Source organism: Taeniopygia guttata, chromosome 1 (genome assembly GCF_048771995.1).
Source record: "Taeniopygia guttata chromosome 1, bTaeGut7.mat, whole genome shotgun sequence".
In the NCBI taxonomy this organism is placed as follows: Eukaryota; Metazoa; Chordata; class Aves; order Passeriformes; family Estrildidae; genus Taeniopygia; species Taeniopygia guttata.
The window spans coordinates 96,261,663-96,285,845 of NC_133024.1; the positions used below are offsets into that span (position 1 = coordinate 96,261,663).

At 37.9% G+C, this 24,183-nt stretch overlaps 1 protein-coding gene across 11 annotated transcripts in view; it reads right to left on the reverse strand.

The window, feature by feature from the left end:
- Nucleotides 1-24,183, reverse strand: part of MID1 (midline 1) — a 244,413-nt gene that overhangs the window by 96,764 nt on the left and 123,466 nt on the right. For 9 of the 11 annotated variants that reach the window (XM_072933817.1, XM_072933827.1, XM_072933829.1 and 6 more), the window contains exon 2: nt 6,004-6,719. In XM_072933817.1, the coding sequence (XP_072789918.1) occupies nt 6,004-6,663 (660 nt within the window). In that variant the 5' untranslated portion in view covers nt 6,664-6,719. Of the gene's footprint in view, nt 1-6,003; nt 6,720-17,091; nt 17,781-24,183 lie in introns of those variants that run through there. The other 2 variants (XM_072933810.1, XM_030280741.4) reach the window with 2 other exon arrangements.

A 24,183-nucleotide genomic window follows, 5' to 3' on the forward strand; every position in this document is an offset into this window, starting at 1 on the left:
ATTTATCACTTCATTAATTACTGTTTTTACACAGTATCTGTCGTGAGTTATAGTCCACCAATAACATTCAAGCATTATACTATCTAGAAACACGTAAGAAATGAAAGGTCATTACAGTACACCAGTTTAGATCTTGAATATGGAAAGTCTGTTATCTGAACAGTTTGGACCCAAACCATGGAAAAGTGTGACAGTAGATTTTATTTAACTTCTAGTCTGTCTTTCCTGGAAACCAGGGTCATGAGAACAAAGATAATAATGCTGTACTATTCACAATTTTGTTTAATACTTTCATTTTTCCTGAACAGATTAAATGTTCAATCCCATCATTTCCAACAAAAGTGAAGGAAATAAGTAGTATGTGAAAGACTTGCCAACTATCAATTTTTTGAAATTAAGGTTTTAAAAAATTACTTATGCTATTTAAGGAACTTGGGAAGATAAAGCCCCCTAATCTCATAGTACTTAGAACTATTGTAAAATCAGAGTTCATTATCCAGAGTCATATACATGAAGAACTTCAAAATGTGTCTAAAATAAACACATACACACATTCTCCCCTGATAAAAGACTAATTTTGGATTCTGTATTCATACTTTCGGTTATCTTCTAAACCCTGAAGAGAAATACCAACTGGAGTAAAAAGACAAAGTAGATAACACTGAGCTAAAGAGAGAATTTTCTAAAGTCTGCCTTAATAATTATATTTCAATGTAATAAAATAACTGTGGATGGAAAACGGTTGTAGTAAAAGAGTTTATTCCTACATCAATCCTCTTCCATGCAACATCTTCATATTTTTGGATCTTTGCAAATACTGAAGCATAGCCAATTAGTTATATTTTTGCATCTATTTCTGGGTTAAATAATTAAGTAATATCAAATAATATTCCATAATAATTACTGTGACCATTCATCATTTTAATTTCATAAAAATTTGTACACTGAAGTATCTATCAAGCAGTATCTAATCTAATAATAATAATACAATAACAACATGAAGCTGAATCTAATCTAATAATAATGAAAGTCCATGAGCTCTACACTTTGCCAGGTTGGATATGATGTTCTAATTCTATATTGAACTTGCAGAACTGGCACTACTCTCAATCTGTTATAAACAATGTAAAGGAAGGTGCCATTTATCGAAATGTTTAGTAACACATATCACCATTACACTGACATACTACATCTTTATATATTGATGCTGAATTGATTCTTGTCTTTTTGCTTTTATATACTCTCTATATTCTTTACATATATTTTTGTAGCTCTGTAGCCAATTATTATATTCATAGCTAGCATTTTATGTACTCTATTAGAGAGAAAGCCAGAATAAATTCCCCAGTGGCTCCAAGCCCTGGGGGTCTAAGTTTAGATTGTCTGCGAAGCCAGGGCTGAAACCAGCTCTCCAAGACACATTTTTGTAAACAAAGTTTAGTTCCTACCCTACCTAAGGTGGGGAGGAATTCAGAAAAGGGTAGAACCAGGGAAGAATTACCTCATCATTTATGACTCTAATTAGGGATTCTTGTCAGTTATGATAATTTGCTAAACACATAAAAATTACGTGCACTCTATGTTACATGTGCATCTTCAACACGTTCTATTTAGCAAGTTGTGCACCTATAGATCTACAGTAACCCCTTTTTATCACCTAACTGGATCTGGCTTGTGCTTTTAGGACAAGCAAAAAGACATCAGTATCAGATGGATTTTATTAAAATAGCTTGCATTAAATAGAAAGTTAGTAAAGTTAAGGGCATGCAGAGAAACTATAAATTTAGATATGAAAATATTCAGCTACTGAAAAGGATATATGTATAGAATTGTAAAAATCGAAAACAAGTTAATCTATTGATATATAATTTTTATATAGATATATATATGACTTTTGACTTTTATTATTCTTTTACTGACCTACACATATATATTAAACTACATTTTTATTTAAAACACAGGCATATGTGTGTTGCTTTAAATTCAAGATTCTAGATATTCCTTAAGTTAAACATTACTGAAAATTATCCATATTTTTATGCTAGACAACTCTACATAGACATAAATTTCAACATATTGTATTATGCAATATTAGTATTGGCTTTATATACTGGCACACACACTGTAAATACAGGCATAGGACATATATATATATTTACATATATACGTGCATAATATATTTATATAAAAGTCCAGAAAACAATGTTCCTGGGTTGTCAAGCCCACTGTTGTAGGAATACATATTTTAAAATCTGGATTCTTCTAATATCACAATATATCAATTAATTATCAAGCTGAGATTACAAAATAATGCCCTATAAAAATAGTTGGAAAGTTTCAACACCTATTTTTTCAGAATCTTTGCAAAGTTACTTAAACATGAGAAGTTTTTCAATCTATAATGTGCATATAGCAGGGAAGCAGACATATTTTTGGATTCTATTTGTAGTAGCTGTGGACATTACAAAGTTTCCTAGCTTTTTTCTTAAAAAAAAAAAAAAAAAAGAAAAAAAGAATGTATGTTTAAATTGTCATTTTATTTTTATTGCAACAAGACAAAAAAGTGAAGAATCAATATCAAAATTAGCTATAAATATTAGCTTTGAGATAATATGGTGTGGTAAGCATGAGCACTTATTTTTTCTATATTTAAAAACTTGGTTGTTTGTGCTGCAAAAAATTATTTTTATCACAATTTTGATCACCACATCATAAATCTTGTGTATTACGAGTATATTTCCTGTTCTCAGTTTTGGTCATGATTTATTGCTTTTCCCATTACTAATATGCATCTGTTTATGATCAACTTTAAAAAGAAAACTAAAAACCAAGGCGCATCTATATGCACTGGAACAACAGTGAGTACGAAGGTGGTATTGTGGTTGTGCAGCTAAGCAAGAAAGGATTGCTCCTGAAGGAACAAAAATGCCCTCAATTCCCCCTACCCCAGTGCAGGTTGTGAAAGAGAAGCACCTCTCAGGGCTGGAGAGATAGTGCTTTCCTTTGGCGACTTTCTCATTTTGAGATGTCCACTATTCTTACATCGCTGTTAAACACACTTCATTGCAGATGCCTCTGCTGGACAAATGTACAGAACTCCTAATTAAAGAGTATCATTTTTTGCCACAAAAGGAGCTAGATTGTAATGGATTCTTTTGTCCTATGCTTGATGAGGGGTGAGATATTGTTTAAACCACTAGCAACACCACTGGAAGAAAATGTAAGTAATTTGCGTAGCTTAACACCCAGAACAGCACCAGTTGCTGTTGTTAATACCGGTAGTGTGTCTATTTAAAAAGAAAAATCAAAAGAAAGAGTCACCTTAAGTGGATTAGCTTTTCTTTTTGAAAGGTAACATTAACCACACATTTTTTAACTGATCCACTATACTATTGGCTATCTCATTCTTTCAGGTTTTTTTTTAAAGATTGGTGTAGCCTATATATCAAACCCCACGTTAACTAAAAAGTCACAGCAGCAAAATAGCAAGCAACAACCCATTTTCTTAAGTGGGGATTTTCTAATCCATTTTGGTATTTAATTTGCATGAGGTAGGTGCACATTACCTGTAAATTAATAAAGATCATCTGCAATCTCATGCCTAATATTATGTTATAGAAAGACCAGTGATTCAGGAGGTCATATCACCCTTAAGGAAAAGGAGGAAGAGGCCTGAATGTGAAAATGGACATGAAATTTTTGACCATCAGCTACCAAATGCTGGTGGAACTGGTATCGCTCCTACTTCTGAAGGATAAATGCTAATCTACAGAACTAAAAATCTTATTTTCTACAATTGCTTTGTAAACCAGAACTAATTCCTGTGATGGGAGATGTAACAAGAAAAAGAAAGACATTATTTTCAGATTACCTTCTTGTGACAGAGAATGGATGCTGGATCTGCATGGAAACCACTATGACTAATGTTCCCAGACCAGAGCGTAAATGTGTCGTATATGTGACGTAATTGGCACAACTGATGTCCTCACTGGTGTTAGCAACATGAAATAGGTTGCTTCATGACTAAGATGATAGGAACAGGATTCCACATGGACTAACAATTGTGTGTATAAAGGTCTTTTATACAAAGAAATTCTTCATCTCAAAAAAATCATACAAATAATATAAATAATGCTAGGAGTTGTCATTCTAAGATGAGAGTTATTTGGTTCAAGTCTACACTAACCATGAAATTAGTACTTAGTCTTCAAAGTGGCTGATGTAAAGAACTTTAGTAGGCTTAGAACTTCAGTTGCCTTACTCTTAGTTTAGCTAAGCTGGGTGACATCCAACGTGAATTTTATTTGTCTTTTTGAGCTTCAGAACTTGTTTAGTCATCTTCGCACAGAAAGATACAAATAATGCAAAAAATACATTCATTTTCTTCCTATCAACAGTATTGAGTTAAAGATCACAAGGGAGAAGACAGGCCTTTTAAGGTCTTCTTTCAAGACTTGCATTATCTATGTACAACAAGACCAAGAAATGTTTACTCCTTTTTTTTCACATCATCAAAAATATGCTTATCCAGTATGTAATGTTGAATGTCCTTCATGTTAAGTAGTGTATTCCTACTGGTATAAAGCTGGTAATCAATATGTTGTTATGCCACTAAATAGTAGCACCTGTTAAGGATGTAAACTCTCAGGATTAATAAAGAAGCACAGTAAATCCAGGCAGCTATTCACCTTATGGCCCACGCTAATGTTATCAACAACAAAACTATTAAAATTACAAATTAGTTCAGGAAAAAAAAAAAGCAAAAATAACAACTCTTTGGTAAATAAAAAAGTCTTTAAGAGATGAAAGGAAGTTATGAAGTCCAGGTAAAGTGTCTTTCATTATGTTAATATGAATACGATGTGCATGTTTGCATAGCATAAGGGTGCACAACCTGCAGAGAATGTGTGTGCAGATTTCACCAGTGAGCACCTAAAGTTATCATAGACATGAATGCAGCCACATACTTTAATCTGAAAGTATTTAAGTTAGTTAAACCTATAATTCAGTGTCTTTTCCACATTCAAAATTCTGTTTGGGGAGGCTGGCAGATAAACCTTTCTCTCCATGTTTGTGGTTTCTGAATTGCAGTCCATGTTTAAAAATTTCACCCACAGCTGCACACAGGCACATGCAGACCATGTGGAGGGAGTGGGTGGAGGAAAGTGGGGGATGCCTAATTCCTGCCTTGCTTCTACAGCAGCACAGGAATCAGCATGAGAGATGTGTACACCCAGGTAGGTGCCTTGGCCTCAATGTTCAGCAGGAGCTCTACCTCTGCTGGCAGCCTGGCGAGCCTCCAGAGCACTCTGAGACCTGGCTGCCCACTGCCACCTTGCCCAGAGTGTCCTGCAGAGAGCCAGGCTGCAGGAGCATCCCAGCTACCTTGTAGTAGATGTCCCAAAAGCTTTCAGAACCCTGGGAATGCTGCAAGATCAGAAACAATTTTGGCTTTGTTTCTAGGATTGCACTGCCTGTGAGCCTGGTGGGAGGCAGTGCGGGAGGAGCAGAGCCGGCGTTCAGCTTCCCTGGCTGGATGGGCAGCTGGCATCCCTGAAGCCAGCACAGATAAATGCATCTCCTGTTCGTGGTGATGTGAAGGGCTTTTCACAATGAAAGCAACCTAATGAAAAATTATCAACAGCAAAGCATGTGCAAAGAATGTATGACATTTCAGTCTGTGTATGTGTAGTCAGCGCGAAACCTTGCCAGATGCAGGTAGGTAAGAAAATTCACCTGAACAGTACTTTACACTGCATATTCTTTATGATGGGTTTAGAGAAACCCAAACACAAGTGAGGAATTTTTTCTTAAGTAAAATCTGGCACCTTTTACATGGTGAGCAAACACACATACAGATCTCTGTGTATCTCATATGATTAGCAATCACACACCTGCTTTTCCCAACTATGGCCGGAATGAGGACTTTAGCATGCAACCAAAGGATATTTTCCTTCCCAACCACACACTGCTTGGCTAAAAAATCTGATAGGTAACACTGACCTTTAGCTTGTCATAGCGGTCACTTAAAGCTGCCACCTGATGGTCACGGTGTCGCCCGACCAGTTTACACAAGGCACAAATTAACTGGTCATCAGTCACACAGTACATGTTAACTTTCTCGTCCTCATGCTCCAAGCACATTAATCCCCTGATGTGAGAGTCTGGGATAGGCTCGATGAGACGGTGGCCAGTGAATGGCTTCTTATTGGGGTGAGTGGCTTTCAGGCACTCCTCGCAGTAGGATACCTCGCAGGTAACGCAGGTTTTCACCGCCTCCTGGGCAGGGTCCTGGTCGCAGAACTGGCAGAGGACCTTCTCGCAGGACGACATGCTGTTGTTATCAAATGCCCGCTCCCGGCGGGTCTCGCTGGGGGAATTGGGCCCACTGACGGAGGCTTTCTGAAACCTGTCGATGATGTTCTGCAGGGTGACGTTGCGCTTGAGCCCGTCTAGACCGCGCTGGCTGAGGGTGATGACATAGCGGCAGGTCGGGCACTGGAAGGCGGTGATAGACTCCACCGGCTCGTTGGTGGCGCAGTGGGAGACAAGGATGCGGTGCGCGCAGTTGAAGCAGAGGCTGTGAGCGCAAGGCAGCAGCAGCGGGTCTTCAAACAGCTCCAGACAGATAGGGCAGGTCAGTTCTGACTCCAGTGTTTCCATCTTCAGGCAAAGCTTTCCTGTGGCGTCAGCGAAATCCAGGGAAGCTGATCAGCTATCTGGAAACACATGTAAAATTCGATTAGGCAAGAGAAAACATGAGGGGTCAGCCATGGGGGGTTGTCAACTTTCGCCACTGCTCCCTGGTCTACCAACCCACCATGCCGGGCGGGAGAGCAATCAAAAGTTTTGAACCTGCACATACACACATCAAGGTATTTAAACTGTTTTATTTTCCCCCCTTCCCCACCTTCTGTTCACTTAAGAATGAAAAAACCCAAATGTTCTTCATTATTTTGTCTTTCCCTTTCTCTTTCATGCAACCAAGGAAAATAGGAGATGTTTCTGTGCATTATTAAAACCCAAAATGATGAACTTCAAAAGTCTATTACAGCAAAATAAGATTTCTTTTGCAGATGCTGCTTTTGGCTTCACTCATCTATTAGTAAAACTTTAAAAAAACCTCCTTCAATTTTGTATGGCATTGTGCAAGGATTAGTCCAGAGTATTATAACTGATAAATTTAAAATCTCTATTAGCGTTGAGTTATTTTATCAGATTGAAATTTTCACCTGCTACTATAGCAATAGCACTGCATTTAGACTACATGTCTGTGTTTATTTCTGCAAATATATATATATGGATTTAAACACACAGAATAGTGTTTCTAGCACGTGATATTCTACATATATGTATGATATATATCATATATACTCCCATGTATTTCAATAACACATGCAGCCGTATTTATGTGCACCTATATTTTTTATTTTAGGCATATCTACCTGCATAAAAATGCCCAAAAGTATATCACATACATGTTTGTAGTAAGATTAATATAGCCACAGGAGCACACAGTGTTGTAACTGAAATGCCTAAATGAAGATTAATTAGGTACATGCCAAAAGTAGCTTAGCCCAAATTAGTGATGATCCCAACCTCTAATACAAGAAAAGCTTCTAGACAGTAGGATAGTGAAATGTGTAATTTGCTTGGAGGAGTTTGTGTAAGTATCCACTTTTGTATGAGTACTCTCTACCACTAAAACATACGAGCTATGGCTTGCTTTAGTGACCTTATTAAACCCCTGAAGTGGATTTGGACTAGAATCAACAATTTTTGAATGGAGGGCATGGGATTTTCTGGAGAAGGCAGCGGTACACCCCCATCAGAGATCAACTGCAACTTAATTTTGTTTCTTTTCCTGTGCTCAGTGTTACAGAGAATGGTTTTGAAAGAGTCGCCCTACGCGACTCTCCCTGCCTAAGCTCCTGTCAAGGGCCCGTCACTGCTGCAAGCAGACAGGTCAGTGAAGCAGAAACAAAAGCTATGCTTCACACTCACAGAGCTGTACCTCTTCACAGTACAATCTATTTAAGCTTTGTTGCTCATAACTGAGGATGGCTTCAGATGGCACAGCTGCATCATCTTTACACTGTAAAGTCATTGTTCAGTTGTGTGAACTCTTGACTCCTCCCCTGACCAGGGAAAAAGACAGAAGGACAAGAATCCCCCACAAACAAACCTTGATTCATTAAGGGTGAGAAAAGCTCAGGGCTCATTAGCAGCCTTGGGAACCAAGCAGGCTTGAATCTTCTGTACTTCATGACAATTAGTGTGGGGAGCATGGTGGCAGTGACAGGAATGCTACCTATAACCCCATCCAAAGCAAAAAGGAAAGTTCAGCTAACAGAGGCAAGGTTCAGACTTCACTGTTGGTATTTAGTCCTCCTTGCTGTGTGGGAAGAGCAGCAAGGCGTCTTTTCCAGAGGTATGCCTAGAAATGAGGATACTTTGCCGCTTTGCACTAATGCGTCCTTTTATTCTGCCAAGAAATCTGAGCATTTAAAAAATGCACTGACCCCATCACAAAATTTGCTTTCCTGTATCTTCCCTGATGCTGATCTTTTTTGAAATAAAGTTCAGCTTGCCAAAGACTAATTCATTTATAGCTATCCATCAGCTGCCATAATTGCACGGTGCATCTGGTCAAAATTAAATGTCTGGAAATTTAATATAAGCAGGAAGACAACTCCCCTCTCAGCCATAGCCATACAGCACAGAAGAGATTAAAGCCTTTCCTGCAAATGAAGACCAGTTTGTCTTTTCTCCTCTTCATTCTCTGTCTTACAGAAGTCCCAGAAGATCAAAATCTCATTCACATTGTTTGAATCCCTTCCACACCACAACTGTCTACCTCATCATCCTCTTATCCTGCAGGCTGAGTACTGCACAGGAAAAGGGAGAAGGGGATTTGGGTTTGGCAGGAGACAATGTTTAAAAAGACAAACTAATCATTTCTCATCTATTGGCAGCCCTATGAAAACCTGCCAGCCTTTAAGGTTTGCTTCTCAGGACCACATTCAGAATACAGGGCTTTCTTCAATGATAATCTTTCTGTACAAAATTCCTTCTCCTCCTCCATGTGCCAAACAGTTTCATTCATTCCGTTTCCTTCCTAAAGCACCTTTTTTACAACCAAAGGCTTTTTTTATGGTACTCATATAAAAGAGATGTATAGTTAAACAGCTAGAAGCAGCAGAAAAACATTTGCATCACTGTCTCATAGAAAGATGTTTGAATCACCATCAGGGCTCTACACAAATACCACCGTCTCAACTGATGACTAACTCTAATCTATCTGACCTGAATGAGCAGCAGCTGAGCCCTAACTAATGCTATTCAGTATGAGCAAGGGTGCCAAAATCTGATCTCAGACTGCAAATGTCTTGGAATAAGAACCGATCTTCCAAGGTAAACAAAGCTGAGCACAGTGATAGAAACCAAAAAAATTACATTTCCCCATTTTCTTTTTCAGTTGCAAATAAGTCAAAACACAGCACATCTAGGACTGAATAATAAATCCTTTGAGAGCCACTCACCAAAGACAGGCTGCATTTTCTGGACAAACAAATGATTACTCGAATCCATTTAATTTCTGCTTTCACTTTTAAGTAGGTGCCTAAAGTACAGATCAGTGTGCTGATGATCCAGCTACAAAATCTTTCAAATGCATTGGCCCTTGCCTTAAGGCTTCATACTGAGTTTGGGTTTTTCTTTCTTCGTTGAGAATGGTAGAGAATCCATAGCTACAGAAAACTGTAAGATTAGGCAGAAACACAATATGCATTGTTTGTGGATGCATATGGTTGTATTCCATATTCAGCCTAGCTCAAAAATTGAGATGCACATACCCTCCAGATGCAGAAAGGAATCAAGGAATTTCAAGTACGCAATTTCCTATTTGCAAAAATATGGAATTACTGGCAGAAAATTATATTACCAAAATGTCATTGAAATGACAAGAGTTATTTTTCTACCCACAGGAGGTAATTTTAAGAGCAGATATCAAAATAAAAGAGATTGTCAAAACAAATGTTATTTAAACAACAAAAATATACTCGAGTAACTTTGAGTTTATGATATCGCCCCAGGAACATAATGATTAGTTATGCAGTATATTGTAAATATGCACTAAATAAAATCCCAACATCAATCTAGTTCATTGCAAGATTCTACTTACACTAGTGGAATTAGCATCTCTGTACCTCTGCTTACAAACATGACATATTTTGTAGGCGGCATTAACACCTTCATTTGCCAAGACATAGCCCAGCAGCAACTGGGATAACTTCTGAGATAACAGATTTAGGAAGGGAAAAAAAAGTTATTGCAGAGAAGCAATTGCAACCAGAGAAGAAGAGAGAATGTGAGAGAAACAGCTCTGCAGATAACACAGACTGTGAATAAGGAGGAGGTGCTCCAGGTGCAGATATCCCTGCAACCAGAAAGGAATAAGCTGAATGTGCCTTTACAAGCAGATGGTGTGAATCTGCTTGTAGATAGGGCCCAGGCACTTGTAGGTAGGGAAGAAACAGGAGAAATCATGAGTTTCAGAAAATGCTACTAGTTGATATGGAAAGCTGCTTAGCCAAGGTCGTGCTAAATTTCTGAACTTTGAGAAGAACAAAGATTCAGTAGAGCTATTTTATTCAAAGGGCGTGTGTGTGTTTGTGTATGCACATTAAGGGGAATATAAAATAGGTGAATTGGGAAGTCTACACCTTCCAAGTGCCTTAGCCAATGAGGAAAGGTGATGTGGCCAGGAAAATTGGGCTGAAAATGAGTCTATGTCCTCCAACAATTTGAGAAACCCCATGGAGAAATTCCTTATGGCCTTTGTTCATTAATTAAGTTACAGGACACTTCTGTCTTGTTTCTGGACATAAAGCTCTGGCAATGTGAATTTTTACACACAAACCCATGGTGAAAACCATGACGAGACAGGCTGTCCCTCTGCAGTCGTTCATGGTGGAGCTGGGATCCACCTGCAGCCCTTGCAGGACTTCACACCAGAACATGTGAATGCCAGAAGGAGTCTGTGATCCTGTGGGAAGTCTATGCTGGAGCAGATTCCTGGCAGGATTTGTGACCCTGTGAGGGACCTGTGTTGGAACAGCTGTTCCTGAAGGACTGCATATTGTGGAAGGGACCCGCACTGGAGAGTTTATGAAGAAATGCACTCTGTGGAGAAGACTCATGTTGCAAAAGTTCTTGTAGGAACTGCTGTCTCCTATGGGATGGGCCGCACACCAGAGCAGGTGAAGAGTGTGAAGAGTTCTCCATCTGAGGAGGAAGGAGTGGCAAAACCAATGTGTGATGTACTGACTGCAACCCCCATTCCCCATCTTCCACTGCTGCTAGGGAGAACAAGGCAGAAAAATCAGAAGTGAAATTAAGCCTGGGAAGAAGGGGTGGAGGAGAAGGTATTTTATTTCTCATTATCTGATTCTGATTTCACTGGTAAAAAGTTAAATTAATTTTCCAAGATAGATTTGTTTTGCCTATGACAGTAGCTGGTGAGTGATCTCTGTGTCCTTACCTTGACCCATCAGCCTTTCATTGTATTTATTCTCCCTTGCTCAGCTGAGGAGGGGAGTAACAGAGCAGCTTTGGTCAGCACTTGGCATCCAGCCAGGGTCAACTCACCACAAGTATTAAACTACACTTATAAATGAATGTGTCAAAAATTCTAGTATACTGAGATCACTTTTGGTCAGTAAAACACTACAGAATTCTCCCCACACTGAATAAATTCCTAGCTACTACAATAAAGTTAGCAGGCAGTGTTTTAGCATGTCACACAATGTCTCCTGCTCTTCTTCTAGTCCAGCTGGTCCTACAATCTTCAGGACAGGTGAGAACAGAATCTACCAGGAGTGGAAAAGCAGAGGAAAACCATGTCCTATAAAACCTCACCATCTACTTTTGTAAAGGTGGAGCTCATGTCATGAATAAAGCTGTTTCATTTCAATTGTAGTGAACTCAATCCTGTTGTAGGAGGAAGCGGCTGTAGGCCATTCTAGAAATTTTAAGCATCTTACTAACAAGTAGCACTGGGCAAAAGAGTTGAAATTGTGATGTGTTCCAAAGTTCCTTGAAAATTCACTCTGGTAAAATCACAGTTTGCAGTGGTTTGGTGAATTATAGCCAAAATATGCCTAAGCAGACTTGAATAGCATTTTTCCTAGTCATATTTTCTAACAATTTACTGTGTTAAGACTACTATGGAATGGCTGCTACAGTAAGGCCATTTCAGTACTGGTCCTTCAAACTCATATTCAGGATGGACATAAGACCACTGGCTAATTTAAAGATTGAACGCCTGAAAACTAAGTGTTTTTGTTGAAAACACTTGGCAACTTTTTCAGCTAGCAAATGAAATTTATTAAAATGAGACTATGAAAAGAAATGTAATACAAAATAAAAGTATGTAAGTATGAAATGCAATGAGTTATGCTTACATGTATATGTCCATACATGTATGTATCCTAGGTTTATGGTACAAGGGGAATTGCAGTCAGTACTCACACTATTCCTGAGTAATCTATGGAATGCTTAAGCAGGTTACTACCACAATAGAGAGCTGTAGTCTTCAAAGGCACAACATTTTCCTGTTAAGTGCATAATAAAAGTGAAATTATTATCTTTTGTTCTTGTGATAAATCTGCTATAGGCTATTAAAAAACTCCAGCTTTCTATTTCTTCTGTTAGCAGTGGGAAAAAAAAAAAATTCTATTTTCTATCATTGTCTAGGATATACACAAAATTATCTGGGGAACAACTTTTCTTTCCAACAAGTGAACGCGATTGTTCCACAGCCCATTCAATCAACATTTCAAATGCGATCAAACCAATGAACTCCTGCATAGCCTAGGTGTTCCCTAGTCTATTACAGATCTTACCTTCTGCAGCACAGATATTCAAGCTTGTGGCAATTGCCAACAGCACAGCTAGTGAGATATTCATGTAAATAATGGTTTGTGTCAGTAGCGCAAAAGGAACTAATAATCCAACATCAGTTCTTTTTTTAGAAATGTTTAATGGAAACTTCTGTAGCAATACAGAAAGCAAGCTGCATACACTCTGAAGCAAGCAAATACTTGTTTTCCCACTGGCTTTTATCAAAGCAGTAAGAATTAATAAATATTCAAAGGATAGTGTCTGTTCAATAGCTCCTGATACGCAAAAACAAATGACCAGCATGAAAGAAAATTACTAATTCATCCTATTAATACATTTTCATTGACAGAAGAATGATCATCTGCCTTGTCTAGAAGTTACATGCAGTGTTTCCATAATGTTGAGATAGTTGTTTGCAACATTTAAATGATATCAATACAGGAAAAGCACACCTGCTATGCTGCTTGCAGTGTTATAAAGCCTTGACAACATCCCTTTCTGGTTGAAACATATACTAGTAGGAGAATATATTTTCGAAAAGATGAATCCTGTTATGTTATTCAGTGAGACAAGAACATCTCACAGAATTAAGGTTTTTGGCACGACATCATATGTTCCTGCTCATGGGAGACGAAACAGTAACTAAGGCTCAAAAACTAACACTACAAAAAAAAAGTCTTGTCCTGTAAATCCCAAAGCAATCAATAAATTGCTGATTTATTATTATATATAGTAATATATTAGATACAATATTAGATGTGCATATAAACCTATACTCCTATACACTTGGGATGCTTTTTGGTCTTTATTTTTTATTTTCTTGCAACTTCTGTATGTTTACATTCTTTAGATACAAGATTTAACATTTCCTCAAATTTCTTCAGGGGAAGGAAAGCAATGAATTGTTTAATCTTTAGCACATGTGAATCAGCACTGAGCTCCAATTAAATTTATGGTTGAGGGTCTGTTTCAAAAATCTCTTCAACTAAATTTGCACTCTTCATTTGAGAAAATTATATTTATTCAAGGGTATATCATTGCTGTATAGGAACAAATATCAAGTTTATGTCTTGGTCTGATACTGGTAGCATGGAAAACAACTGGAGCGACCTCAAAAACTTACCAAAGGGGACAAATTGCTATGTACCACACCATTATTTTTTCCTCACTCATTTCAAGCTAACAGCTTCCTCAATATAGATGCCACTCCAAAACAAAAGAAGGTAAAATAATTTTACCCGCCCAAACCCACCAGTTTTCATAATGCTTTGGTTGCAGGGTAGAGCTGGAAATCTCCCATGTTTCCCCATCTTGTGTAATGCCTTAGGTGCCACAGTACACCCTGATTTTTAACATAGACTATACAGCAACAGAAATACTCAGAAATTATATGTTCCAACACATTCCTTCTAGTCATGATGGGTCACACACAGATATGTTAGAGCAGCTTGGAAACTCTGTAGCTGTTAAACTACTGAGAGATTTCAGAGATGGCAGAAATAAATTATTGCACTCTCTTCCCACCGAGTTGTTCTATGAATTCCTTCCCCACAGCTAAGGAAAGGGAATCATGGGTACTAAAGTTTAAAATCACCATCTTCACCTAGATAATCACATTTTAATTTCTCACAGAAGGATAGCCTGCTATTCTTATGCTTTCTTATCTACGAGATATATTTCTTATTTGGGTCTGCTTTCTTATCAGAGAGAACACTTAAAATAACAGCAATAATTCCCGGGAACTGGTACAGATATAAAGATGTGACCTCACCCCACCACACAGGGCCCTGAACTTAAACTACCTGCAAGATGTATTTTTTATGAACTAAAGCTCCTTATATTTATAATCACATTACAAAATACAGTGTTAACCTCTCACTGTTCTGTTCCCTAGCCCTCATACACAATCCTCAAAAAAGCCTATAAAATATTTGTTTAAAGGTATGAATACATTTTCATTCCTGCAGAGTTCTACTCTGCAGATTTACAAAGAATATAAAGAGATACTGGATATTGCAAATAAACAAACAAACAAAAAAACCCACCCTACTGTCTAACACTGAAGAGCTCCTTCTAATTTATGCCTGCTGTACTCTCAGTACACTGAACTCCCTAATATCATTGGTGTATTTAAAACTCAAGATTTTAATCAGGTCACTAGAAAGGGAAATTAGCTTTGAACCATGCAAAGATGGAAGATAAGTAGCAAATCATATCTGTGCTCTGGAGGTTATCTGTTTTAGATCCCTGAAGAAACCTCTCATCGGTGGAGGAAACACCCAACTCAGGCTTCCTGGGTCTGAAAATAATAAAATGCATATCAGCAGAAAGACTACTCCATTAGGAAGGAGAATCTTCACCCAGGCCCTTACCAGACCCCGAGTCCTGCTCTGAGAGGAGTGGGGACATTTCCTGTCTTACTGGTGTCACTGGGGCCACCATGATCACGTTTCTGCCACCACAGCTTGGGGTACCAGGCTCCTGTTCACCATTAGCAGAAGGATTTTTAGGAGCATTCTTCAGCTTGGCAGACCAGAACAGAAATCTGCAAGTACCTGTTAGCTACTCACTAAGTGAAAAAATATAAGAATGCAATCCTTCTCTCTTGCTGCATAGTGGTTCCTAAATGCAAATGGTGGCTTTCATCTGAACAGGTCTCTATAGGGTCCCTTGGAAATCAATGGAAAGATATGGCCATCTCTACAGACATCTGATTTAGACTACATGAGATTTTCTTTAGTATTAAATGATCTGTGTCTTCTAGATCTGTTTATTTTATTCCAGGTATGAAAGGAACTTAAGAATCTAAGAAATTAAGACTACATCAACTGACAAGTAACAACTTGTTAGTTGTTGTAGAAACTAACCACTCTTTCCAGTGCTCTTGAGCTTTAAAAAGAGATAATAGAGAATCTAACATCTATTATTTTTCATTCTTATGTGCTCAACAATCACTCGTTTAGCCAAATTTGCTTCCAATAAATATCTTCAAATATGTTTAATTTATATTGTTCTCTAGTTAAAAACCCACGAGGAAACACAGAAAACTGAGCTGAGTTGCAAGAGAATGATCCCAGAGTGTCTTTCCAGCTGACACCACTGAACAGGGATTTTTCTGGATTTGGATAGTTCTGCTTCTGAATTACTGTATTGATACCAATAAGCCTCTCAAATAAAAGGCTCTTAATATCACTCAAAAAATAGCTTAGTAGCTTTTAGGAGAGAAAGGAAAGAGAAAACAATAGCTTAATAATTATATCCCTTTAGATGTTCTTCATCAAAAAAGTCTCACAGTTTATCTCAAAATAAATAGAACTAAATTATACATTTCCTTTCAGCTGGCAAGCAGGTCAGTGTTACTGTAATAACTAGAGTAGCACTTCAGAAAGTTACTGATATGCATCTGCACAGCTTCCAGCTTTTTCTTCCAGCAGCTTCCTAAATACCTACTTTCAAACATCACTGAATGTCATCTTATCCTGGGACAACTGTATTGCTTGAAATACAGTTGCTTGAAAATTGCATGATGATTCTGTACCTATGAGCTATACATGCTGCTGATTCTCCTAAATGTATGCTGCATTTTGTGGGCTTTTGTGGATATAGAATTTGCATACAAATAACCGTAGTGACCAGACTATCAGTCTGAATATACCGGTGCCAAACGCACATCCTTTGAAAAAACATCACCTCTCAGCCATCATACTTGAAACCTTGAAATGTGTCACTGCTTTAGGTTATGTAACTTCATCATTTACAAATGAATAAATGGAATTTTAAAGACTTTGCGCAAGGATGAAGCAGGCATCAGGGAATAATTGTATTTTTTCATTTTTTTCTGATGTAAACATGTATCTCAGCCTTCATCTGTTATTTGAAAAACAGAATTATAATGTTCCAGATGTTGTTAATACTATGCAGATGCAAATGCCCCTTTATCTCTCTAACTGGTTTTATGACAACTAACAAGACAATAAGTCCTTGTTTGAAAACACAAGATGAAAAATGTTCCATTTTTTCCAGACTTTCCAGTACCAAAAAGATAATTAATCACAGCAACAGAGCAAACCTCAACTCCTCCCTAGACTGCTAAACACATTATAAAATACTTCCTAAATTACTTGCAATGGCAAGCGTACACATATGCATCTGCTCCACTCCCACAAAGCCACCCAGCCGCATACCCACCGCTGGATCCCGCCCTACATCTTCTGTGGGAACCATTGCTGCGGAGACAGGGACCACGCTGACCCTTCAGAAACCACCAGCAGCCCAGCTGGGACAGGCAGGAGACCCCACCGCTGCCCAAGTAATCCTGTGGCAGCGCTGGCTGTGTCTGCAACTGCAAGACACTTGTGGCTGAAACACAACAGGAAAATCTCCCCTACAATTGCAGGAAAACCCGCTCCACCTAACTGCCTCCGCCAGGATCCGTGCTCCTGAGGCCAGCCCTTCGTGCTGCACCCACAGCAAAACACCTCCTCTCCCTCCCAAGGGCTAACCCTGGTGGGGTGAAGGCAGGAAAAAATAGATTTTCTTGCAGAGCATCCCAGCAAGCCACCAAAGGCTGTGGTGGGACAGGGCTGACCCATGGCTTGGGGGCTGGCAGCACCCAGTCCTGTAGCGGGAGGCTGGCTTGGACTGGCCAAACCTGTCACGCTCAAAAGGAACACTTCCACATTTGCTGTTCTCCAGTATGGCAGAACTCTGCACAACAGACTTGTGGCAAACAATAACTACTTTTTTACTGCTTTCTCCTAATATTATTCAAAATTATAACAGCGCTAAGTTTAGCGGGAGTTTGCTAAAAGTGGGGACAATTTGAGAGAGTACAGCACCTGTGTAAAAGTCTTCTCTTCCTACAAACACCACAGAGACCCTGCTGTTTTGATATTCACCAGGTGAAACACAAGATGATAGCAGTTGCTACATTTTATTTTTTTTTTTTTTTAATTTTACCTTAACTTGTATGTAAGCAGCAAACTGCAACAGGAAACTGGAAATGCTTTACCAAAGTGCCTGGGAGGAATCCTGACTGACTCACACCAGACATTTGGTCTCCAACAAAGGTGTTAAAAAAATCACACAAAGTGGAAACAGCAGGAAAGAATTGCTTCCTTGTGTTCCCCATTTTTCATGTTGCAATGCCCTCTTTTATACAATGGTAACACAACAAAGTGAAACAAAACATACCTCAGACATATGAGCATAAGATTGTAAACCCACACTTGTCTTAGGTTTTTCTTCCATGGAAGAGCCTGCACTTTGTTCTTTTGAAGCAATAAACAACTGTTGTGATTATTTAATTTCCTATTCATTTCATTTCCTTGAAACAATAGACCAGAGACCTCATACAAATGCACGTTCTTCTTAAGTTTTTTAAAGCTTTTTGCTGGCAACGTCTGTTAACTTGTGTGTGGAATAGCAGCTTCTAACAGGCAAACTGCGCATACAGAAAACAAGGGAGATGTACAGAGGGGTTACAATTATTAGAACCCTTTTCCATGATATTAAATGTCCACAGATAACCTACAGTCAAGTCATAACGATCCCAGTAGGAGCCATAGCACAATTCCTAGACACAATTTTAGATTCCACAACACATATCTTGTCATTGATCTCTCATTAAACAACATCACCTAGTTTCTTTGGACTGTCTGCCCAGCCATGCTGGCTTATACTCATCCAGATGCATTTGTGATCAACTAGCTCAAATGATTCTTGATTCTACGATTATCAGATGCTTTCCTGCTGCTCTCTTTGTCCACATTATAGTTAGTCTGCCTTTTCATGCCCTTTGCTTGCTGACAACCAGCCACAGTCTGAAGAAGTTTCAATGAATAAATATTTTTTAATATTTAAATCTTCTTAATCATTCGTAAAAGTGACACCAATCATAAAAGTGATACCAATTCAAATAATCTCAGTTTTGCTGATACATCTGCCATAACTCCTGCATGAGTTTTACTTCATTTTGAAGGTAACACTGCATGTCTTACAATAGAAAACACTGAGAGACATTTTATAATTACAGCTGAGTATCTCTATGTGATGGTTTGTCAGCAAAGGCTACAGAATACTTTCACTGCTTATGTATTTTTATGCACATATACACATGCGTATAAGTGAATAATTATGAGTTCTAACAACGGGCTCAAAGCGGTACTTCTGTCACTCATGATGCCAGCTTGAGTTCAAAAACCTTACCTTAAGATAATGAAGTCATCTAACAAATATCCTCTGCCACACTAATCTCCCTTCTTCCACTTTGGAACTCAAGTGTGAGCTATAAAACAGATGCCTTCTAGCCTTTCTCCTCTTCCATACCTATTGAAATTCACGAAAACCTCAGTAGAGGTGTCTTTAGACATGGAGCTGGATTCTCATATAGCAGAATGTCTGAGACACATGACTGAATATAATCAAATTACCACAGTTTAACAAGATAGCATCTCTAGTTCTCAGAGCCAAGACAGCTGTGCACTTGCATTCTTATGCTATCCACCAAGAGCTTTGGAAACAAAAGCTATTTCAGTACCAATAGCTCCTTTCTGCTGAAACTTACCACCTTCAACACAGAATCAGTAGATTAAGTGCTGAACCACAGCTCATGTGTCTCTTTGCATGGTATAAACAAGACAAAATTATTGGTTAAGGTGTGTATGGCAGCAGTAAGTTACAGCAGTGAAAAGAAGTGGGTACCTTGTGAGAGCAATTTCTTACAGTATGTCAAAATACTAACAAGATATCAACTGGCAATGTCCCTAGCTCAAACAGGATGTGAAGAAATTCAGTCTAAGACTCTGAGCTAATATATTACTAGAGGGATAAGTTACTGTATCTAAATTTAATATAGCTTAAGGCTCAGAGACTTAATGAAAATCTGTCTATTGACCCTCTGTAAAATTATTCTTTCATCATGTATGGGTTCTAAAAACATGTAGTTCTGATGCCAGAGTCTCCAAACTGTGTCTGCTTGTTTTGCCGACGCTGTTTCTGCCAAATTCAGTCAGCTCTTCATGGAAGAAGTTCGATCAGTGTGATCCTGTTGTTTAGGGAAGCATCGAGTATCATACTCTGCATTCTGCACGCCTCAGAGCTTTACAGTTACAGCGGTATTCTGGTTACAGTGCTCCTGGCAATCAAGAGACAGAGCACCTTAGGAGCTGAAGCAGATCAACAATAGGATAGAAACAAGCAAGTGCCCAGTTAGGTTACAAGAAATCCTATTTCCAGAAAAATATTTAAAGTGCTAGAAAAAGACAATACCAGGACTGACTGGGAGAAGCAATTAGGATGGGGCACAAAATTATAACCCAACATTAGTCCTGAAATTCTGGACTAATGCATCCAGCACAGCTTTTTGCTGGGTTCCGTTGTGTCACTTGTAAGTCAGGCATAGATATTTTCATAAAAACTGTTGGACTTGAAAACTGGTCCATGTGGTTCTTAAGAAAGCTAAAAAGTAAGATTTTTCTCTTGCTAGTTTGGAAATACTAATATGCAGTTACCAAATGTCATTTTTCCTGCCTTGCTTTCTGCCCTCAAAAGAGAATTCTCTATGCCACTCCTTCAATGTGGAGAACAGAACTACAATCTTTCTTTTATCGTTCATTTGCTGTGCAATTTTATCTTACTTTGATGGACAGGGAACATAAATTGTTAGATTGGTAGGTGCTGCTGCTGGGCACTTATTCCAAACAATCAGTCCAGAGAGCAAATACCATAGTGCAATATAATGGATCATATTGAAACTGTAATATTAACAAATGGAAAAAATATACAAATGTCTGCATTCGTAACTTTTCCACAGGCAAGAACTATCACATAAATTACTTGTTCTATACAGCTAATCATAGGATTCTATGATGAAGAAAATAGTTAAAAATAGTATCTCCCCAGTCTTTCCTCTCTTACCATATGGTCAGTCAGCACAGAGGGGCTGATTCAAATGACATTAGGAACTCATGTTTTTCTGAACAGGGCCAGAGGAAGAGCAGCCTCATTGCTGTTCTTAACAGCATGTCTGAGATGTAGGGTTTTCCTGCTCCAGGCAAATATCTTCAGTACAGTTCTGACTAGCCACATCCTCTGTTCAGCCCAAGTGAAGGAAGTGGAGAAAATGCAGATGCCCCTCCCTTCAAGTCAGTATCTGCACCTTGCAATTCTCTTTGCACACTAAGGACATAAAAGGAAAAAAAAGGCAGTCTGGCTTTTTGGAAAAATTAAGAAATATCATGTCACCAAGAGCGATTCATGTGATACAATTTGAGCAATTTCTTAGTATGAAATTGTTTCATATGAATGCTAAGTGCTAATTCTCCCTCAATAGTTGTTTAATATTAATTGCTCTTTGAGCTTTAAACCTCCTCTGCTCTTATTGATGGAATTCTTAAGACATTGATGGCCACTGTATGCGGGTATGACAGTTTCCCCTAGTGCTTCATTTGTATCTAAATATCATTTCAATTTGAACCAATAAACCATACCATAAATGACTTACCATTAAGGCTCTTTAGAGAAAGGCAAAACTATAATTTCAACAGCAGCATGGGATTCTAAAATACTTTATGCCTTGCTGAAGGTGAAATATTTAGTATTTGATTCATATTTGAATAGATTATAAATTGCTCTATCAAATATCATATTTCCCCAATTTAAACAAAAGCCTATATTTCTAAACTTCAAAGTAAGTCACAAACAAAAATTCCTCTTGCTTAGAATGTACAGCAGCTGCTTGTAAATTTGGGGGTAGGTGAGGAAGAGACAGAGAAAAAGTTCTGCTACACAGAACTTGTTTTAGCAACTCCTTATGATCAATGAAGCCTTTTGCTCAGTGCTACATTTCGGATTCTGGAGCCGCTCTGTTCTAAATTGCTAGACTAACAACACAGCATCTAATTTGTGAATTTGAATTCTAGTCTGAACCCCTGAGTTATTGAGGGAATGATGAGAGCAGGAGTATAAAAGCATGAATTGAATCTCACTATCAAAATAAGATTTGAAGAATATCAGTGTGCAAGGACATGTTTAAAAACCGAGGTGGGGTGGGGGGGAACTAACCCAGTCAAAAGCACGGGAACTTGATCCTTTTTATGTTTTCTCCTGCAGCATATCCAAAAGGATTGTTTACCCTTTTAATCTCACCACACGGAAAAGGTTATGTATCGAAAAAATAGAAAATGGTTTTATTTTCCTTTGTTGTTAACTTCTTTTTAGTAGTATGATGGCAAAACAAACTTGAGCTGACACTTACTAAATGTGAAGCCTGAAGTTTCTAAACACATATTCTGAAGTCGAAGTCTCTTCTACAGTATTTGAAAAGGCAATTAACCCTAAATTGTGGAGAGGATATTGGGATCTAAAATCTAGGCAGCCTTAAAACTTTGAAAGGTTTAGAGATCAGCCTTACTTTTGAGGCTCTTGGCTACATCTAAATCCTCAACTGTTTTATATTTTAAAAGTTATGGATTTTTTAGCATAACAGGTAGATTAGTGTCTTTGGTGGAGATGTTTTACAAAGAGGATGTCTGATTATGATTTCCCTCTATGTGATCCGATTCTGAAAACTGGGATAAAGACTTCACTTTCATGAACTTGACAAACACTGCCTGAATCTGTTCATGTTTTTATACCATGACCACAGGAAACTGCATTAGAGAAGAAATTTAAATTTGTTTTCTTAAGCATTGAAATATAGCCCCTAGTATTATTGGAAGATTATGTGGTATTCATGAGTAGTAGTATGAATCTACAGTTTCAGTAATTACAAGTGTATTTTAGCCTCACATTCAGCTCCCACTTTTGCTGAAACCTCAATTCTGTTTCCAACCAGAACCATAGTTCAATAGCTTTCTTCTGAAGGGAGCATCTTACTGCAAACATAGTGGCAGTTGCTCTGCAGACACTAAGAAATAGCATCAGATACAAGAATTCCTTGGGAATGCTAAATAAAGTTAAGTACATAGACAAATATTTAGAGGATTAGAACCAAATAAGTTTATGCTAACAAAATAATCTTTGGTCCGGAGGGTATTGCCTATTGTCCTCTAGTGATATTCATATATTAACTCTACCAGGATACTTTAAAAGAAATGAGGATCATTAACAAATTCAAATGAATAGCCTCAAAAAGTATTAGTAAAAGAAAGCTGTGCCTTTTAATAAAGGCAATTATGAAAAACAAAGGAAAGCATTGAGAACTCAAATCCTTACTTACCAGCACAGGGCCTGTTAAGTGAACTAATTGCCTTTTAGGTTTCCAAAAACCTCAGGATAAAGACCCTCGATATCCAGAGAAACATCTACACCCTTTGTTATTTTTCTAATAATTTGTCAAGTGAAGAGATATAGCTATTTACAAATGCAAATGTGCAAAAGAAAAATATTCTGGAAATTCAATATTCTCAATGGAAACCAATTGCTTAAAGCATAAAAATTATATACTTAATCTACAGATAGTTCAAAGACTAATTCTTGTAACATCACATAAGATGAATTTAAATGCAGACCATCAGAGACGGCTAAAGAAAACCTCTCCACAAAGGCAGGCCTTGCCAATTATGCTTGATTTATGGGTTGATTCAGGTTTTTTTGATTCTCCAATGAAATATAAATCACTGTAACTCATTATGTACTATTTTTGTTGCACTAATTACCTGTTCATCTGATTTCTCTTCCATTCAAAACCAAACTGGTTTGAATTCGTAAACCAATATGGATTGCAAAGAGCATTCTTACAAAGTTCAAGTTTTAATTAATGAGCCACAAGAGCCAGGAACACTTGTTAAACAAATATTTCTAATTAATCCCATCAATTACTCTCCCCCTAAGTACTCATGATCTGCAATAAATTAAATAAGCACCAAGTCCTGGAAAACACAGCAATCACTTTTTTCCTATTTATTATTAAATTTCTAATTATCTGGCACCTTTTCTTTTGTGTCATAACTCTACTCCTTATTTTCTTGTCAATATCTTCTTCAGGGTGGTGCACCTGCATCTAGCAAAAATAAGCACAACTGACTGTCAAATTTCAGATTAAGGACTCATGCAAGTATTCTTTCCCATCACCCTGAAAGAAGAGTCTGTCACTCAAGCTGTAGGCTTTCCAGAGCCCCTGCAGTTCTCAGTACCACTATCACTATAGTCCATGTCATAGAGTTTTCCCCCAAAGTAGAGCTGACAAATAGATGAAGGATATATTTTTCGTTAGAAAGGATATCTTTTTTAATATACTACTTGATATCTTTCTGTTCTTCGAACGAATCTCCTGCTACT